Source organism: Stegodyphus dumicola, chromosome 2, assembly GCF_044657685.1.
Source record: "Stegodyphus dumicola isolate Sdum_Otavi_A_Nest chromosome 2, ASM4465768v1".
Lineage (NCBI taxonomy): Eukaryota > Metazoa > Arthropoda > Arachnida > Araneae > Eresidae > Stegodyphus > Stegodyphus dumicola.
Genome location: NC_140769.1, coordinates 68715735 through 68735126, shown reverse-complemented (window position 1 = coordinate 68735126; position 19392 = coordinate 68715735). Strand labels below are relative to the sequence as shown.

The 19392-nt window shown below is 32.6% G+C and overlaps 1 protein-coding gene across 7 annotated transcripts in view; it reads right to left on the bottom strand.

Annotated features, from left to right (window-relative positions):
- Window positions 1–19392, bottom strand: part of LOC118198493 (uncharacterized) — a 140266-nt gene that overhangs the window by 94214 nt on the left and 26660 nt on the right. For all 7 annotated transcript variants that reach the window (XM_085810754.1, XM_085810756.1, XM_085810755.1 and 4 more), the window contains 2 exons: window positions 7195–7788; window positions 832–889 (listed from right to left, as the gene is read on the bottom strand). In XM_085810754.1, the coding sequence (XP_085666880.1) occupies window positions 832–889; window positions 7195–7788 (652 nt within the window). The remainder of the gene's footprint in view (window positions 1–831; window positions 890–7194; window positions 7789–19392) is intronic.

Genomic DNA, 19392 nt, shown 5'->3' with positions numbered 1-19392 from the left:
GCCACAGTTGTGGAGTGATGGATGGCTGTCGCATCAAGACAATGCACCCGTTCACACGGCCCTATCTGTCAAGCAGTTTCTGACCAGCAAAATCATTACTGTAATGGAGCATCTTCCTTATTCACCTGATTTGACTCCATGCGACTTTATTTCCTAAAGTTAAATCATGCTTAAATGCAAGCCATTTCACCTCAGTTGAAGAGATTCAGGCAAAAACAGAAAATCTCCTCAAGGGCCTTCCAAAAACCTCATTCCGGAGCAGTTACCAGCAATGGCAGCACCAAATGCAGAAGTGTGTGAATGCTGAAGAGAACTTCATTGAAGGTGATAATGTCACAAAGAACTGATTCTGTAAGTACAATGATTTATTGGATCAGTCTTGTATTTTTGTGTCACATCTTGTACAATTTGTTACTAAACTGTACTTCATTTCATAATATATGGAAAATGGAGCCTCCATAAATTTCAAGAATTTGCTTCCATTTAAAAGATATCAATTAGACAACAAAGACTTAAGAATTTTCAAAAAAATCACCAATTTGGTGACATTTTGCCTCATGCTCACCAAATTTCCAAATAGAATATTTCAGCTTCTCATGCAGCTATTTAAATTAACAGCTAAGTTAATAAAATTTCTTTCACTACAATATGCTACAAAAATTACACACAATATATATATATGCACACACACAAAGTTACACAAATATTTATGTAAATATATAACATTATATTCTTTACATTTTAAACTTTTTTCATATAAAATTAAAGTTTTATGGGATGATACTTAATTTAAATTGTCCAAAGAAATTTTTCCTCATAAATTTAAATTACTTTTTCTTTGGTGCAGTAGGAGTGTAATTTCCAAGAATATCTTCTTCATCTTCTGGAGCTAAAATTGAACAAAACATTCCTATGTATTTCAAAAAGATAAAAGTTATAATATTCAGTTAAAATATATAACTTCCACAGTTCACCAATTATGTTTTGTAAAGTAGTATATTTATATCCATCTTCATGTTCTTTTAGCTAGTTTTTAACATTTATACACTCAAGAGCCAAAACATTATGACCAGCCTTACATTTTGCGATGAACGCGCCTGGATGATGTGGAAGGCACGTGATCTGGTGGAAGTGGTATTTAACTGCTGCTGGGAGTCTGAAAAATCATTCTTTCACTTACTTCTGTGTGTGATGGGAAAGGCTGCGGATCTAAGTGACTTTGATAGAGGGCAGATTGTAATGGCTCGAAGGCTCGGAACAAGTATTTCTGAAACTGCACGACTCATGGGTTGTTCGCGATCTACAGTTGTTAGTACGTATGAAAAGTGGATGAATGACGGTGAAACCAGCAGTAGATGACATGGTGTTGGACGTCCACACGCTATCAAAGAAAAAGGTCGTCGGAGACTGTCTCGCATGGTGAAACAAAACCGGAGCCAGACTGTGGCTCAGCTGACAGCCGAATACAACGCAGGGCCAAGTAGAAAAGTTCAGAGCACACTGTTCAGCGGACATTGTTGGATATGGGGCTATGCAGCAAACGTCCCAATCGTGTGCCTTTGCTGACCAAGCGTCATTGCCAACTGCGCCTGCGCTGGGCTTGGGAACATCGTTGACGGGTCCATGGATCAGTGGGAGAGAATTGCCTGGTCAGATGAATCATGGTTTGTCATTCATCATGCTGATGGCCGTGTCAGGATACGCCGTCTTCCAGGTGAACAGTTGCTCCCTCATGCACAGTAGGTCATACACAGGCTGGTGGTGGCGGTTTTATGCTCTGGGGGACGTTCTCTTGAGGATCTCTGGTACCGTGGTTGTGGTAGAGCAGAACATGAATGCTACAGGGTATCTGAACATCATTGCGAACCAGTTGCACCCTTACATGGCCTCTGTTTTTCCAGCTGGAAATGGAATGTTCCAACAGGACAACGCCCGTGTCACAAGGCTACAATTGTGTTGGAGTGGTTCTAGGAACATGATGCTGACTTCCAGTTAATGTCCTGGCCACCTAACTCACTGGATCTCAATCCGATAGAACACATTTGGGATGTCATGGGACGGCAGCTCAGAGGTCAAAGACCACCAATTCACAATATCTCGGGATTTGCGTGACCATTGCTACAACATCTGGTACAATCTGTCTCCGGCCATCTATCAAGGACTTGTGGCATCCATGTCAAGGCGGGTTGAAGCTGTGTTGCGCGCCAAAGGTGGCCCAACTCGTTATTGACAGGTAATCATAATGTTTTGGCTCTTGAGTGTATTTAATAATAAGATAATTTCATTTTGCAAATACTGAACTACAAATCAAATGCCTATGTTTAATTTTATATAAAAATACTAAGCTACAATTTAAATGTCAGTCTTTTCTATACACTAATTTTGTAGTAAATATAAAAATTTCAAATTAAAACTAAATATTAATCTATTTCAAGGGAAAAATTTGTAGATGCCTTGGTGACAGAAAACAGTGCTGGCATAATTTGAGTTTAAAAAAGTGCGATTTGTTGCCAAATGTTGTAAACACCTACAAAAACGAAATTGACTGCGGTAAAAGATAAATCAACAAATCATTCAATATCTATAACACAAGCTATTTAATACATATATATATATATATAAATTTAATATAAATTTGTATTTATTATAGTATTTAAGACAATTTTGTTGGCAATTTATTTGAAATAATAACATAATTCAATGATATTTAATACAATTATACATACTTTTTAATACATAGTGTATGTATATATATATACGGGAAAATGGATTTTTTTAAGACTCTTTCTGATGGCCACAGGTTAATATTTGCTGCTAATAATGCCGCAAACAATCAGCTATAGCTTCTTTTTTCATTGATAAATGGTTGAAAATAATAAACATATTGAGTATTTTACAATGAAAACTACTACAATGATATAATGCAATTAAAAAAAACTGTTAATCATTTGTTTCTTGCACCAGTGCAGATCATTAACGGTTTATTTCTTACACGCATGTAGATCGGTTGCCATTAGTTTTTGTCAGTGGAGTTCTTGCAAATACACTCTTTTGCTAAGGTCATCACAGAAGACAACGAGAAAGTTGTGAAACTCTCGGATTCCATTCCCCAAAGGATACTTCAAAAATATGAAGGTGCTAGCATAAAATTTTTCTGCAATTATTTGTGATCAAAGTCTTCAATATTTTCAAGTATTCCTTGATCCTATTTATGATTATTCATGAGGCTGATAATATTAAGGACACGCATTCCAAAATGCAGATCAACAACAATAACAACTGCTGTACATTATTAATATATATAAATATTAAATAGCATCCAGATCGGTATAGTGGTTACTGATGCCTGATGTATTGTTATGCCCGGTTTCGAATCCTGGAGAAGGCTTGAATGTTTATAAGCATGTAGTGTTTTTGTACAATGAAAATACACAGTGAGTTAAAAGGTTTGATGGTAGAGTGAAGGGTATCAGAAATATAACCTTGGATATATCGTCCTGAGAAAATTTCCCAAGGCCCAAGCTAGTGACAGATGCAATTTTGTGCTCCTCTCCATGATAAATTCATGGACTTTTCCTGATCTTATTGTCAAACAATGAAGATATATTACAACATGCATATTAAATGGCAAGAAATATATTAATATGTATTGAATTCACTACATGAAATTTCACATTTTAATTACAGTCTAATGCAAAAATACAACAAGAATCAATTTTAATTCTTATAGTGATATTATGTGGAGGGTTCAGAACAAAAGGAGCACAGTCCTTCTTTCCCCGAGTATGAAATTAAGTACGCTCAGTGGGGGGGGGGAAGGGAATACTTCTATATTTTCCATTCTACTTGACTGATTGACAAAAATCAACTTGCATTTTTCTTGTTTTGAAAGTGACTTCAGATATATATTATGTTTGTATACAGTGTTGTTGAACCTTCTTCTGAAATGACATACTAATTTTTTCCATATTCCTATTCTATGATTCAAATTATGCCTAAAATCAAATTTTGTAAAATCTGGTATGAAATTTAAGCGGCAATTCAGAAATTTAGCTTAGTGCACTTTTTTTTCAATTTGCAACAAGAATAAATCATTTGGTGAATTTCTCAGTTTATGGCAACATATTTCAATTTTCCTTTCATTCTGCATGAGCAGAGAAAAAGTAAGGATTTTTCTTCCTAACATATATTTTTATTTCGTATTATATTTTTTAATCCAAGTTGCTATTTTAAATATTTTTTCTTTTTTATAATTTCATTTAATTGAGTTGCATGGTTGAATAATAGTTCTTCAAATAGTTGGTTTAAAAATTTACATTCATACACTTGTACTATTCTGTAATTTAAGCATGTCTATTCAAATACTTTTTTTAATTATATTTAATTAAGTAACATTTCTTTCAAAAGAATACTTTATTACCCACTACTCATCACACTGTATACTGACTTCTGCATTAAAAGAGAAATACCATACAGTTAAGCACAGTTAATAAATCTTTCAATGATCGCTAAGAGAAGATATATAAATGAGTACAAGTTGTATTATCTATATTTTAAATTAGAGTGATACGTATGCAAACAGTGCCCATGGTTTTATCAATGTGCTATTGCTTTATACAATTTTATCATCCTACATTTAGTATGTTAAAATATTATCCATATTTTTTGAATAATTTCCAATTTTTACAAAACTTGGCACTTTGGCATAATTTGAGACATAGGACAGAAATGAGGGAAAAAATTGTGTCATTTTAGGAAAAGTCTGATTTTGTGTTAAAATAACTATGATAGAACAATTCTATAATAAATCTAATGTATATTCTAAGTCCCACCTTCGAGACATAAAAAACACAAGTTGACTTCCATCAATTGGCCCAGTCGAATGGAAAATATACAGCTGTCCCATTTTTTTCACTCACCATACATATTTGATAATCTAAAACAGTGAAAGGAAACATTTTGGGCTTGGCATATAGTCCTAGCTAACTCTTTTACCATGTCACATATATAATCATATGTCTGCCATCCGTATCATCCATCTGCCAAAATTGCACCTAAAATAATGACATGTTGATAATGACAAGACCATTACAAAAGACAAATAGTTTGGTACTATTTTTTTTTTTTTTTTTTCCATCAACGGCTCTGGAAGTGTTTGATGTGTCACCCAAAATGGATTCATAAGTTTGCCATCACTGGCCTAAAATAACAAGCATTCAAAGTTTTAAGTAATTAATAGCCACATTTACAAATTATGTCAATTCTGTACTTGCAGATTAACCAGTACCTGCTGATACACCATCAACAAGCTACTGGCATGTTTTGATGATGAAATACAATTTGGACATCAGCAAATTGGTGAAACATGTCTTTATGATTTCTCATAGGTACTGTTTGGAAATTGCATCAGGTTGTTATTATTATTACTATTATTTGCAGCTTGTCTCTGGCTCTCATTTAGTATATGAATTCTACTAAATAAGAAGTTAAGTAACTTCCCATGAACCACTTTACAGTTCTTTTTTTCTTCTCCTTCATGCTTTGTCAGCTGTTATTGACATCACATTATCATTGTATTTTTTCTGTCAAGTACAGTTTTACTGCCTAAGAATTAAGTACTTAATGAATGTTTGGCAAAATACTACATTCTTAGAAATAATTATTGTTTCTGATTCATTTCTCAGCAATATGTGTAACTGCATAGCAGATAATACACAAGTGCCATAAAATATTCTGCCTTTAACTTGAATGGTGAAAGTAATAGCTTCCATTTACAAAAAATATTACAAATGAAACCTATTATTTTCATATTTTCACCCATAATGTCAATCTTCATTTCAAATCTCTAAGTAAAATAATATGAGATTTATTTTACACCCCATTTGAAAACTGAAAGAGAAAGATATATATACGAGAAAAGAGAAGTAAGCTACAGATATTGAAAAATAAACATTTTTCAAGAGAAGAAAAACTAAGGGAATGAATAGGTGCATACACGAGTAAAATTTGGAGCAAAAAGATTTTAATTGGAAAAAAAAAAAAAAAAAAAAAAACAGTATCTCATATGTGCAAGACAAAATAGAAAGGGCTGAAATCTCAAGCAATTGCATCATCTGCAAAAACATTATTAATAATTCATGCATATCACATAAAACGCAAAACAGAAACTGTAAAAAACAAATCTCTTCTTAACAGGATACAGTTCAGGATCATGATTAGAAAGTGGAAAAATATAAATTTATGACTTTCAGGTATACCTTCTTTCATTATGTAGATTTTGATTTTATTGTACTCGCCAGTCATACAAAAGAACATATTTATTCATCATATAGCAGTTGCAGGATACAGAAAGAAAGTTCTTTTCCTAATATCGGCAACCCAGAGGAAAGAATTTTTGTTGACAAAGAAAATGTTATTCAATACATTTGTTAGAAAATTATTGCCAAACATCAATTTACAATGGATGAAAATTAGATGAATGTGATTTTACAGAAAAATAAGCATGTGAAATTCATGAAGCAGATACCCATAAGCTCAAGCTAAACAGACTTCTTCAAACACTTTAGTACGTCATTTTTCAGACAATGTGCTTGAAATACTTAAATATATTTTGACCTTTAAAGCATTCATATTATAAATTTTTTTAGCATATTCTGCTTATCTCTTATAAAGTCCACAACATCAGATGTCTTATAAGAAAAATGATGAGCATTTTTTTTTCTTTCTTTCTTTCTTTTTTTTTTTTTCTTTTTCTTTTTTCCTTTTTTCCTTTTTTTTTTTTTTTTTTTCATAATTTATTTCAAGCTGAATAATGCATTATATTACAGTAATGCTTAAAATATTTAGCACACAAACTACACAATTAATACTTTTTCTTCTGCTACTCCAATTTCCATTATTTTGCCTTCACAACAGAAAGTTGTTCTTAGGGATTTAATAGATTAGAGTTTCTGTTATCATATGCAAGACTAATAAAATTGTTTTGCACCTTTAATATGTTTTAAAGAAAGAATTTTTTTTTAGAACCCTCCAGTTAAAATTAGATCTAAATTTCTTATACATTAAGTGATTTTAATGAACTACAATGTAATGAAAATAGATGGATAAAATAAAATTTGAGCAAAAATTAAACACACATTTTGATCTCAGGTTTTAATTAAAAAAGAAACACATAAAAAAGGGAAAGTGACTTACTCTCCTCTTTATCATCAGTTATTTTCTCTTTAGATGCAATAACAGTAGGTTTTTTTGCTTCATGCTTTGGAGATAATTTTTTAAGAAATTCATCAAGAAAAGAACTACTACCCTTTTTCTCAGAAGTATGGCTTACTTCCTCATCTTCATCTAATCCTAAAGTTTTTAAAATATCATCATCATCTTCTTCCTCTTCATCATCATCTGATAAAACTTCATCATCAGCTGGGATTTTTGATTCTAATAAATTATCACTTGACTGATTTTCTGATACTGCAGATTTTAGAGTTAAATCATCAAGAAATTCGCTTTCATTGCTTCCAGAATCATTCTGTTTATTAGATTTAATTGGAGAGGAAGTTTTTGCTGCTTTAAAAAATGCAGCATGCACTCTACTTTTATCTGATAAGAAATCGCTTAAAACATCCTGATCCGCTGAAGCATCTTTGGGCACTTTCTTATTTAAAGCATGGCTTGGTGAACTGCTACTAAATGGACTTTTTTCAATTTCCTTATTTATAATATCTGCATTATCCTTCGGAATTGTTTCATGTTTAGGAGAGTCTTTAGTTTTTTTTGCCGATAAACCAGGTGCTGGAAAAATTGAAAAACAGACCAAATTAGCTGAGCATAATCAGAATTCGAATTTAATAAATTTATGAACTGAATATATATGTGAAATATTTTAGTGTTTTCGAATAGATGATGACCTTCACTTCTAAAAAGTCTTGTATTTTAAAAGGTATTTTACATTATTATAAAAATGGTTTGTTTAAAAAATAGATCAAAGTGCATATATCTGTATGCTGACACTCTATATAACAATTAAATTATCAAATATAATAGTTTGATATACACCTGCTTAGTTAAGGGAACTGAGGGGCTAAAGGTGTTAAATTTTTTTTCTGTAATGCAAATAAGAAACATGAATGGAATTTGATGGTTTTCAAGAATGGGTTAAAAGCTGGACAGAAAAGTAATGTCAAAGAACAGGACAAATATCTATTTTATAACTTCTTGATAATTATACTGCAATTCCAGGAGCTGCTAGAAAAATTTTTAAAAACTGAACTTCTTACCCCAAAGATTCCCTCAGTTTTATAATCTGTGGATAAAGGAATAACCCAGACATTCAAAAGATATTGCAGAAGCTGAATGATAAATAAAATTTCAATCGAATTATAAACTAAAAATTCATGACATTAAATATGCTAACTACTGTCCACTTAGTGAAAACTGTTCGGGGTGAAATTTTCACTCAACAGTTTGCATGGAATTTCATCATGCAGTATTTAGCTTTAAAAAATCTTTTTCAAGAATATAATGATACTGATTTGTCTCACATTTGATACATAAAATGTATCAAATGGGATTGATATATTTTATGTATCAAATGGGATTGATACATTTTATGTATCAAATGTGAGTAGTAAATGAAGTCATCTCTTCATTTCTTAATCATATTGAAAATTGAATCCCCCCTTTCCAAGTATTAGCAAAATACATGACTATTTTGAAAATATTTTCATCACTAATGATTATGTTGTGAATGATGAAATTATTCAATATACAGAAAACTGATGATATACTTTCAAATTCAATAACTTATTAATAAATCAATAAGGGTGATTTTTCCTCTAAAGATGTGAACGAAAATCTATTGTATGTATAAATAAAAATTGTAAAAAATACAACTAAAGTGTTGCAAAACTTCTTTCATAAAGAAGAAAAGCCAAGCAAACAATTTTCTTGAATAAACACTTTAGAAAATGGTCAAACATTTAAAACATCACCTAGCATAAAGGATTTTGTTTGAAAGATTCTCTTCTGTTTGGTAAGTTATCAGCCATTCTTTTATTTATTTTTTCTCCTTTTTTTTCCATCTCTCTCTCTCTCTCTCTCTTTTTTTTTTTTTTTCTTTTCTATCTTTCTTTTTTAATGGATTAAAAGAATATAATAGGAAGTTTCTAAGTATGAAACAAAACAAAATAAAAACTGCTTAATTTATTTGCTTATTTATGCTACACATAAATATATTAAATCAATAATGCCTAGGGTGTTTAATATTTTAATGAAATGAATATCATACTGATAAATAATTTCTGTTGTTTAATTTTGAGTAGCATTCTGTAGAATAGCTGTTCAATATATTATCTTTTTCTGAGAGTCCTTAGATAGCTGTAACACAAGTTGATAATACTATCAAATTCTGTTATATTTGTCATACAGACTTTTATTTTACCCATTGTATACAGCAGTTTTATGCGGATTGGAAAACCGGTTTGAAAAAAAATTATTTTCCATTAGTTTTGGTATGCCTCAAATATAGATGAGTTCTTATATTGGCAATGTCCATCATTAACAAATATTTGTATCAGAACAAAGAGAATTTGACATTCATCACTCCACATAAAATGCCCCTATAATTTCAATACTTCTTTCTTTATTTAAGTAAATAAAATACATAACACTAATAAATATATAAAAAGTAATAGCAAACTGAGTAATAGCAAAACTACTCTTAGACTGCAGAACTGATCAGTCTGGAAATCATGAAGTTAAAATTCGTGTGAAGATCCTGACATATTTTCAAAAGATGCAGGAGGCAAAAAATAATTTGGAGACAGAAGTACCCTGATTGTACCCATGCATAGTATAACTCTACCTTGTGGTAATTTCATATCATCTATTTAAAACACATTCACTGATAAGCCTGTTTTCTAAAATCAATAAATGATTTCAATTACTGCTTATATTACTTCATTTTTTAACTGTATAATACCTAATATAAGAAAAAAGAAACACAAAAATAAATTAACTTGTCATCTCCCCATGATCACTCATGTTTCAAATATGCAATTTAAACCCCATTATCTTTCAAATAATAGTTAACACATTGACTGCTATTTTAATTTTTAAAAAATGTGGTATGGAAACTAACACATAAAATTAAATCATTAAAGTTTAGAGAACTATTGATATCATCTCTGATTAACCATAAAACACCAAAAAGCAGTAAAGAATTGAAACAAACTAAATATCATTGCTCAAAGAGCATATCTCCACAGAAAAAAACAGTGAACAATGATTGCCTATCATGTTTCCATCACCGAAAGGAGATGTTAAGAAACATGACATTTTTACCCAGCATGGGAAGAGAAGTCTCCTTTATATGTAGAACAATACTTTAAAGCTTATTATAATTAAGTCTTGCTCTTAAGGTGGTGTTTATTTTCACTTTTTACATTTTGAATACCATGTATAAAAATTAATTCTTTTTGTGATACCTTTTATTAATGGACTTTTATTGGATACACACCCCAAAAAATGCCCGTGCATTTACTATTATATAAATAAATTGAATTATAGCTTCATCACAGGGATAACAAGCGTTTATTAGGAGAATGTAAAAGATAAGCACTCGTGCAACAGTGATCAACATTACTACGACTAATATAACTGAAGTTCTACAGTGGGCAGATTGCCCAGAAACATAGATTAAGACATTTAATACTTTGAGAGGCGAACACAAGCTAATAAAGAAAAAGAAATCACATTAATCATTGCATCTCGAGATACTTGGAGGTATAAAATAACAACACCCCTCCTCAATGATTAATCCTTAATAAAACAAAATTACTGATCTTAAGATGTATAAAAAACAATAAATCTATATATAACATGAAATTACACCTTTAACATTACCAGGTTTTGCCTAAAAGTTTTAAGTTTGTTTTTCCCAGATGCAGTTTAAGAATCTTGGTTAATTTCAAATATCTGAAGAGCCTTTTGACTTTAATCCAATTGGCTTCTGTTAATTTTGACGCTTTCTAGACTAAAATGGAAACAGCAACTGTCATGTCTGGTCTAGTATTGACTGCTAGGTACAGTAAGGATCCTATTGCACTTTTATATTCCTAAACTTTACTGTACGCTTTTGCACCTTTCCTTTGCTTATAATATCCTGGATCAATAGGAAATGTAGATGTTTTACAGTCGTTCATGTGATACTGTTTCAGCTTTCTCGAAATGTAGCTTGATTGGACTAGGCAGAAGATTCCCTCATTGTCACGTTGAAAATGCATGTCTAAATAGATATGAAGAATTCCCAAGTTTTTCACTGAGAAATGTTCACCAATTTCACTTTCAAAATTTTCAAGTGAATCCTCTGTGCTTACTGCAACGACCATATCATCCACATGCACAGTGATGTATACAAACCCTTCTTTATCCTGTCTTGTATATAAACAAGGGTCATTTTGACTTTGTTCAAATTCTTAGCTTAAGAGAATTTCATTAAGTTTTCTGTTGCATTCATTTGCCCCTTGCTTGAGTCCATATAAGTTCTTTACAAGTTTACAAACTTTGCCACCTTCTTCAAATCCGGAAATAGGGTTTGGTAAAGCTCGATGATTTGAAGCTCGGTTAAGCTCAAGCTCAAGCTCGATTGTTTTTTTGGGCTTTCAAGCATTTGAAATTGACATATTTACATTATCAAAAAACTAATAATAAACTTATAATTAAAATAATATTTTTTAGAAATTTAAAGGAAACTTTTTCTTTACTTATACAGTTATTTATGCTTTTATATTAATGAAAAAAATATTTTAAAAACACCAGTGCATGTAGTGATTTATCCGATAGCTCCGACCTAATTTTGGTGCAAAAATTTTTGGCCACGGAAAATGCCCTTTCAGAATCAATCGACATTGGTTTTATACTGTAAATAGCTTCAAGTAACCACTTTAAATTTACAGTCAATTCACCATTACTTTTTGACAAAGCAAATTTTTGAGTTAATTTTTTTAAAGCGGTCACCTTCCAGTAGTTTGGTGGTTGGAGCTTCTAATAGTACTCTAAAGTTGTTCTTCAAGAGAAACACCAACTTTGGTAGTTGTTTCTGCTTCGCTGCTTGATTTTTCATTTGATGAATCTGGTGACAGAAATAAATGCTTCATCAAAGCAGCTGCTAGTTCTATAGAAGCTTTTGATGGCATTTTATTTAAGTTGTTTAGTGAATTCATTAAATCTATGATGTTTTTGTTGATCCTGCTATTGATGTAAAAATCGATATTTTCAGAAAGAGAACTATTTATTTCAGATTCTTGCTCAGTTAACACTTCTCTGGCATAAAGTTGATAGAAATATATGCTGTTCATAAAGTGGCTTGTTTTTCACCCACTTCAATTGGTTTTAACGTCAAGGCTATCGATTTTATTAATTCCAGGTTTAAATTTGTTAAACAACATTCAGATCCAAGTTCAAATTCCTTTGTAACGTCATACAATTTTACAAATGTTTGAAGCATTTTCAGCATTGAATTCCATCTGGTTTTACAATCCAGAGAGAGTTGTCGCTCTATCTGTAATTTTTCTCTACATTTAGACTTGAACAAATCTGAACGCAAAACAGAATTTTTGAGAAAAATTACAACTTGTCTCACAATATTTGTTTTCCTTGAATGATTCATTCTGTAATTCAGTTTCATTAATGCTCAAACCATTATCAACATCATCAAAATCATCAGTCTCTCCTGAACTTTTGTCTATACTTTCTTCTGTCTCTGATTTTTCATTATAAAAAGTTTTTGAAACAGCCAAATGCAAGGCATATGTAAGACATGTTTGATAAAAAGCAGGTGATTCTTTTCCGAACTTGATCATAACACTTGCTCCATACCCAGTAGTGGATACAATATCGTGCTTAAATGATAGACCAAAAGATTCGAGGTGCTCTTCTGCAAGTTCTTGCATTTTTTTTTTCGCATCGCAACTTCCAAAAATTCTTACCAGTCCAAGATTGATACTTTTTTGGCAGGCAGTATACATATTTATATCCAGGAATCTCCAGTTACCGATGCTGTTCCATTCATCCATGATAATGGAGAATTTCTTTGATTCAACAATATCTTTTTTAATATCATTTTTGATTTTTTGTTTCACAGTTTTCATATGGTTATGGTTTGTTTTGGTTTATTGAGAATACGGCAAAGCACACTAGGGCTATCTGCCTAAGGGGAGGAATGACTTTGTGAAGGACTTTCTAAAGGAAACTGGCTCCTTTAGAAACAATCTCTTCAATTGATACACGTTACACATAGGAAAAACCACGAAAACAGCCATGCAGCCAGCCCGTTCGCGGAATTCGAACCTCGGACCGAACTACCAGTGTTCAGCAATTTTACCGCTCGGCCGCCCCATATGGTTATGAACAAGAGCCATTACGGATTTTTCGTTGGCCGGAAGCTTCATACCCCTTAAGGCCAATGATTGTCGAATAAACTCTGACTGAGTAATTTGACGAATTAATAAATCATCTACTGCAGCCATTTTTGCAACAATCTCTTCAATTGATATTTTGATTATGAAATTATCCAAAGTTTTTGTTTTTTCAGCTGTCGTTTCTGCCTCTGCTTTGTCAATGTCAATGTTATAAATGCTGCTCAGATGACGACGCATTGTTGACGTATTTCCATTTCAAATGGAAATTTTTTTATTGCATTCATTGCAGCATGCATAATTTTGGTCTGCCTTGGGGAAATGACTCCAAACGGTTTTCGGTATGATTACTATTCTAGAAAAAAATAGAAAATACTATTCTAGAATATGTGTGTATTCATAGCTGTAACTCCAATAATATAACCATTTTTACCAAAATATTGCTAAAATTTCGACTAAATTTGTGTTGAGATATTAGTAATTGCATTCTTATTGGTTAAAAAGAAGTATAGCTTTCTGTCACATTCGATGCATTAGCTTTCTGTCAGGTCCAAAGTATTCCGAAACTTAATCCCATTCTATTTGTTTATGATTTGTTAAAACATGATCTGCTTGTATTTCTGTTTCTGTCTCTGCGTACCCCAAGAAGCAAATAATTCGCTCTCAGAAATTTTCAATCTTGGATCTTTAAAAACTATATGGACTGCAATAACCGAAGGCCTAAAAGAAATGAAATAACAAAAATCTGCTATTGACAAAATCAGCATCATAATTAATATCATTGATAAAATCTGCAGTTACATTTAATATGTCTAAAAACGTCAATATGAGATGCTTTATAATTATTTCCTGGAATTCAAATGGCTTAAATAACAAAAAGGATGAATTGGGTGATCTTATTCTTGAATTAGAACCAGATGTTCTATAAATACAAGAGACTCACTTACAACCTGCAAACAAAGTACTTTATGCAAATTATGCTACTTTCAGATCTGATAGAACTACAGGGCGAGGAGGTGGAATTATTACTTTTGTTAAAAGGAGTATACAGCATGAACTTGAACTAAACCAATCTACTTCTTTTGAGAGTAATTCTATTGAAAATGAAATTGAATTTAACAAATTCATAATCTCCAATATTTATATTCCACCGAATCATAGACCAATTATGGCTGAAATTGAACATCTTTTGGACTCTAATTATCCCTCTCATGTAGGTGGTGAATTTAATGTGAAACATCAATGTTGGAATCCTGGTGCAAGCAACAGAAAAGGTACTGAAATTTTCAAGTTGATCCAAGATAAAAATTATGTTATACATGCGCCTGATGAATAAGCACATTCTGGTTACCATAGCTCCTCCATCATTGACTTTTTTCTTTCAAATAGCCTCAGTTACAATAGTCAAACTTCCATTATCCCTGCTTTATCTTCTGATCATAATCCTATCTTGCTTGAAATTAATATCAACTGCTTCCTTCCTGCATTAGGTCGCAGCATTGGAATTACTAACTGGAATAAATATTCTCAAATTCTGACTGAAACTATACCAGAAAATCCTTGCATTAGCAGTAAAGAAGCCTTAGACACGGAAATTCAAAATTTTACCATAAGTGTTGAACTAGCTTTAAGTTCTGCTAAAATAAATTCAGCAGTAAGCATCATTTTCTTCCTCTTCCGAATAACATCAGGCAAAATATTAAATATAAAAATAGCATCTGGAAATTATGGCAATCTATTAGAGACCCAATAAAAGCTCACCTAAACGCTCTTCAAAGGACCATTAAAAGAGATATCAGGGAATTTAAATCTCAACAGTGAAGCAACTTCTTTAACACTCTTGCTATTGAAGACAATTCCCTCTATGACATTGCTCGCAAATTCAAAAAGCCTTTCAAACAGATTCCTCCACTTCATGTTTGCAATGGACTTGTTTATTCTGATGAAGATAAAGCCAATACTTTTGCTGACATTCTTGAAGATACCTTTACTCCCAATGCTTCCCCATATGACAATGATCATATCACAGTATATCAGTAAGTCAATAACACAGTTTCTTCTTTCCTTAATAGCCCTGGACCACTTAATTTCACCTTTCTCGCTTCTCCGAGAATTGTTGCGGATTTTATTAGCTCTTAAAAAGCTGCTGGATGTGATGGCATTTCTTCCAAAGCACTCAAGCATCTTCCAATTAATGCAATGACGTGCTTAACTAAAATAATTAACTCAGTTATCAAGCTCTCTCACTTCCCCAAAGCATGGAAAAATGCAGTTGTTGTCTTCCCTACGCCTCATCTACTTTTCCTCAAAATTATTGGCCTATCAGTTTACTTAGTCAAATTTCTAAAATTTCTGAAAAAATTATTCTCTTTTATATTAATCGAATCATGCCTCCTAACTCTTATACTCCTGATGGACAATTTGGATTCAGACATCTGCACAGCACCAATCATCAGCTTTGCCGTGTTATCAATTACATTACTGATGGATTCAATTGCAAATTTCCTACCAGCGCAATTTTCTTAGATATTGCCAAAGCCTTTGACAGAGTGTAGCACCAAGAACTTATATTCAAACTAATTCAGCTCAATTTTCCGAACCACTTTATTCGACTTATTGCCTCTTATCTCAGAAATCGCACTTTTGCTGTCAAAATTGGAAACACCCTCTCAACTACAAGAAATATTACTGCAGGTGTCCCTCAAAGGCTCCGTTCTCTCTCCTTTTCTTTACAATATTTATACTCAAGACATTCCAAAAGAATCTCATATTACTATTGCCTTATTTGCTGATGATACTGCTATCCTAACTCAAGCTTCAACCATCAATACTGTACAAATTTTTCTACAAAACTATTTGGAGCTTCTTGAAAACTGGATGACACTGTGGAGAATTGCCATTAACACTGACAAAACAAAAGCCATTATTTTCAGAAAAGGACAAACAAACTTCCTTCCGCCTAATCCCATCTTCTTTGATGACGAATTCAGTGGACGGATCAAGTGAAGTATCTCGAAGTCACACTTGACAAAAAACTCACTTTTTGGCAACATTTACACAAAACTGTCAGGAAATTCAATATCTCAATAGCTACTATGCATTCTCTCCTCAGCAGACATAACAATCTGACTATCAACAATAAACTTGTTTTATAAAAGTCCATCCTTAGACCTACTTTACTTTATGCCAGTCTGCTATGGGGACATGCCGCTAAAACTCGCATAAAAAAGATTTAAGTTATTCAAAATAAAAAATCGTGAAATTATTAATGCACCCTGGTTCATATATTCACAGAGATCATATATTCCCAAATTGATATATTCACAGAGATCTTCAAATTGATACTATACAAAATTATATAAAAAAACTTGCAACAATTTTTTCCTTTCTGTACTATTACATCCAAACAGCTGTATCAGTTCTTTGTGATGCTCACCTTTTCCTACAGAAAAATACAAATATCCTTCGGATATACTAAACCTAACATTTTGTTAATTATTTGAAGTACTTTCTACCTTACTGATCCAACTTTTTTCCATATTGCTTGTCTATTTTCATTCATTACATCTTTCTTACCCGACTGATGGCGGCTAAGTGAAATATCCCATTCTACCATCTTGATTCTTCTTATCATCCAGACATTCTCTTATCTCATGCAGAGTAAAAACGTGCTGCCGCGCGCTGTCAATCTCTTTCCTTTCGACACAAGTCAAGTGCCTCTGAGTGTATTTCTCTGCGTATTACTCTGTAATAAATTTTTGTTTTGCGAAACATGGCATTTTCAATGTTCAACAATTTGTAATTTTGTTTTTTTACTGATACTAAGACAATTATTATTTAAAATTACATACACGTTACTACTTAAACTTAAAAGTATATCGTTTTTATCGGTAAATATTAAAAATCCTTTCATTTCTACATACTGTAGGCAGCAAAAAATTCATCTCTTTACCAAAACAAGTTTCAACACTGTTCAGGTTAAGGAACTGGTAAAAGCATTATTTTACTGTATATATTTATAATTCTTTTATTGTTTAACTTTACTTATCCGTAATACAATTACAAAAGTTTTAATTTTTATGTACTTAAAAAAGAGCAGGTTTATGACACCAATAAAATGTCTTCTAGGATTCTTAAGAAGTATGTTGACGAATAAATTAAAAATAAAATGCAGAACGAAAAACATTTTGTACGTACAGAGCTCGAAAGCCCGTCGGGCTTTGATTCGAGTATCGAGTACAAAAAATAGCCAAAAATTATTGAGTATCAAGCCAAAATTATTGAGTACCATTTTTCGTTTTCCTGCTATGGTAAGAAGTCTTCTCAAAGTAGTTGACTTGGCTACTGAAGCAAACGCTTCATCATAGTCATGACCATATTTCTGCTGGTATCCTTTGAGCAACTAATCTAGTTTTATAATGAAATACTTTTCCTTCACAATCTCGTTTGGACTTGTATACCCATTTGCAGCCTATAATGGTTTTCCCTTCAGGTGCATTTGCCAAAATCCATGTGTCATTCATCTTTAAAGCATTAATCTGTTCTTGCATGGCTTGTTTCCATTTTCCCTTATGGGCACCCGCCCACCAGCGGCCGAGCGGTAAAGTCGCTGAACACTGGTAGTTCGGTCCGAGGTTCGAATTCCGCGAACGGGCTGGCTGCATGGGTGTTTTCGTGGTTTTCCCCATGTGTAACATGTATACGAGCCAGTTTCCCTTAGAAAGTTCTCCACAAAGGCATCCCTCCCCTTAGGCAGATAGCCCTAGTGTGCTTTGCCATAATTAAATACACCATACACACCTTATGGGCACCTGAACAAGCTTCATAATATGATGTTGGATCTGCTGCTTTCTCTGACTGTGTTGAGAATGAACTCTCACAGGCAGAACACCTTTGTTTTTTCTAGGAGATCACCTCAGTTCTACATTTTCAAAGATATATTCCTTTTCTGAATTATTTTTAAAAATATTAGACCTGTATCCTCCTGTTTATCCTTAGGATGGGAATCTTTTGGTATAAATGCCCCATCCCGACTAATTACAATACTGTTGGTATTTGAGTCCAGCAAATGATAACTTTTTGTTCCTTCTTCATATCCAACCATGATTCGTTTAACAGACGTGCTGTCAAGTTTTTGCTTCTTCTCTTTTGGTATATGCACATATGCTGGAGTACCAAATGCTAGTACCATATGCTTGCTAATGATGATTTCCTTTTATGCCATTTTTCATAAGGTGTAACATTAAGTTCTCTTGTCGGCAACCAATTTTGCAGGTAGTTTGCTGTAATAACACCTTCACTCCAGTACTTGTTTGGAAGATTAGAGCTTTTTAGCATCGCTCTTGTTATCTCAATCAATGCACGATTCTTTCTTTCAGCGATTCCATTCTGCTGCGGAGAATAAGGAACAGTTTTCTCATGTATTATGCCATTTTCTTTCGACGATTTTTCAAAGTCGTTGCTTGTACATTCCCCTCCTCGATCTGATCTCAGTCATTTTGATGCTTTCCCAAACTGTGTTAATACATGTTTGATGAAGTGTTTAGTTTCTTCATGCTTCAGAAGATAAACTTTAGAGTATCTACTATAATCATCAATTACTGCTAGCATATATCTTGCACCATCTGGAGTTTCAGTTTGTATTAGTCCACAAAAATCTGTATGCACTAAACCGAGTATCTCGGACATTCGCGAAGTAGACTTTCTAGGAAATGATTCTCTGCATGCTTTGGTAGCAACACAATCCTCACATGTCAATACAGTAGAACAGGGAGCAATATCCATACCTTTAGCCATAGATTCATTGAACATCCTTAAAATATCAGGAGGATTTCTACGACCTAATTTTATATGCCTGCCATGAATTCATTCCATATGGACTTGCTTCGTATGAAGAGCATGCTGACTTTCCTAAGAACATACAATCCTCTTTTGATGTAGCTGAAAGCTATTATATTATCATTGTTCACAACATGGCATT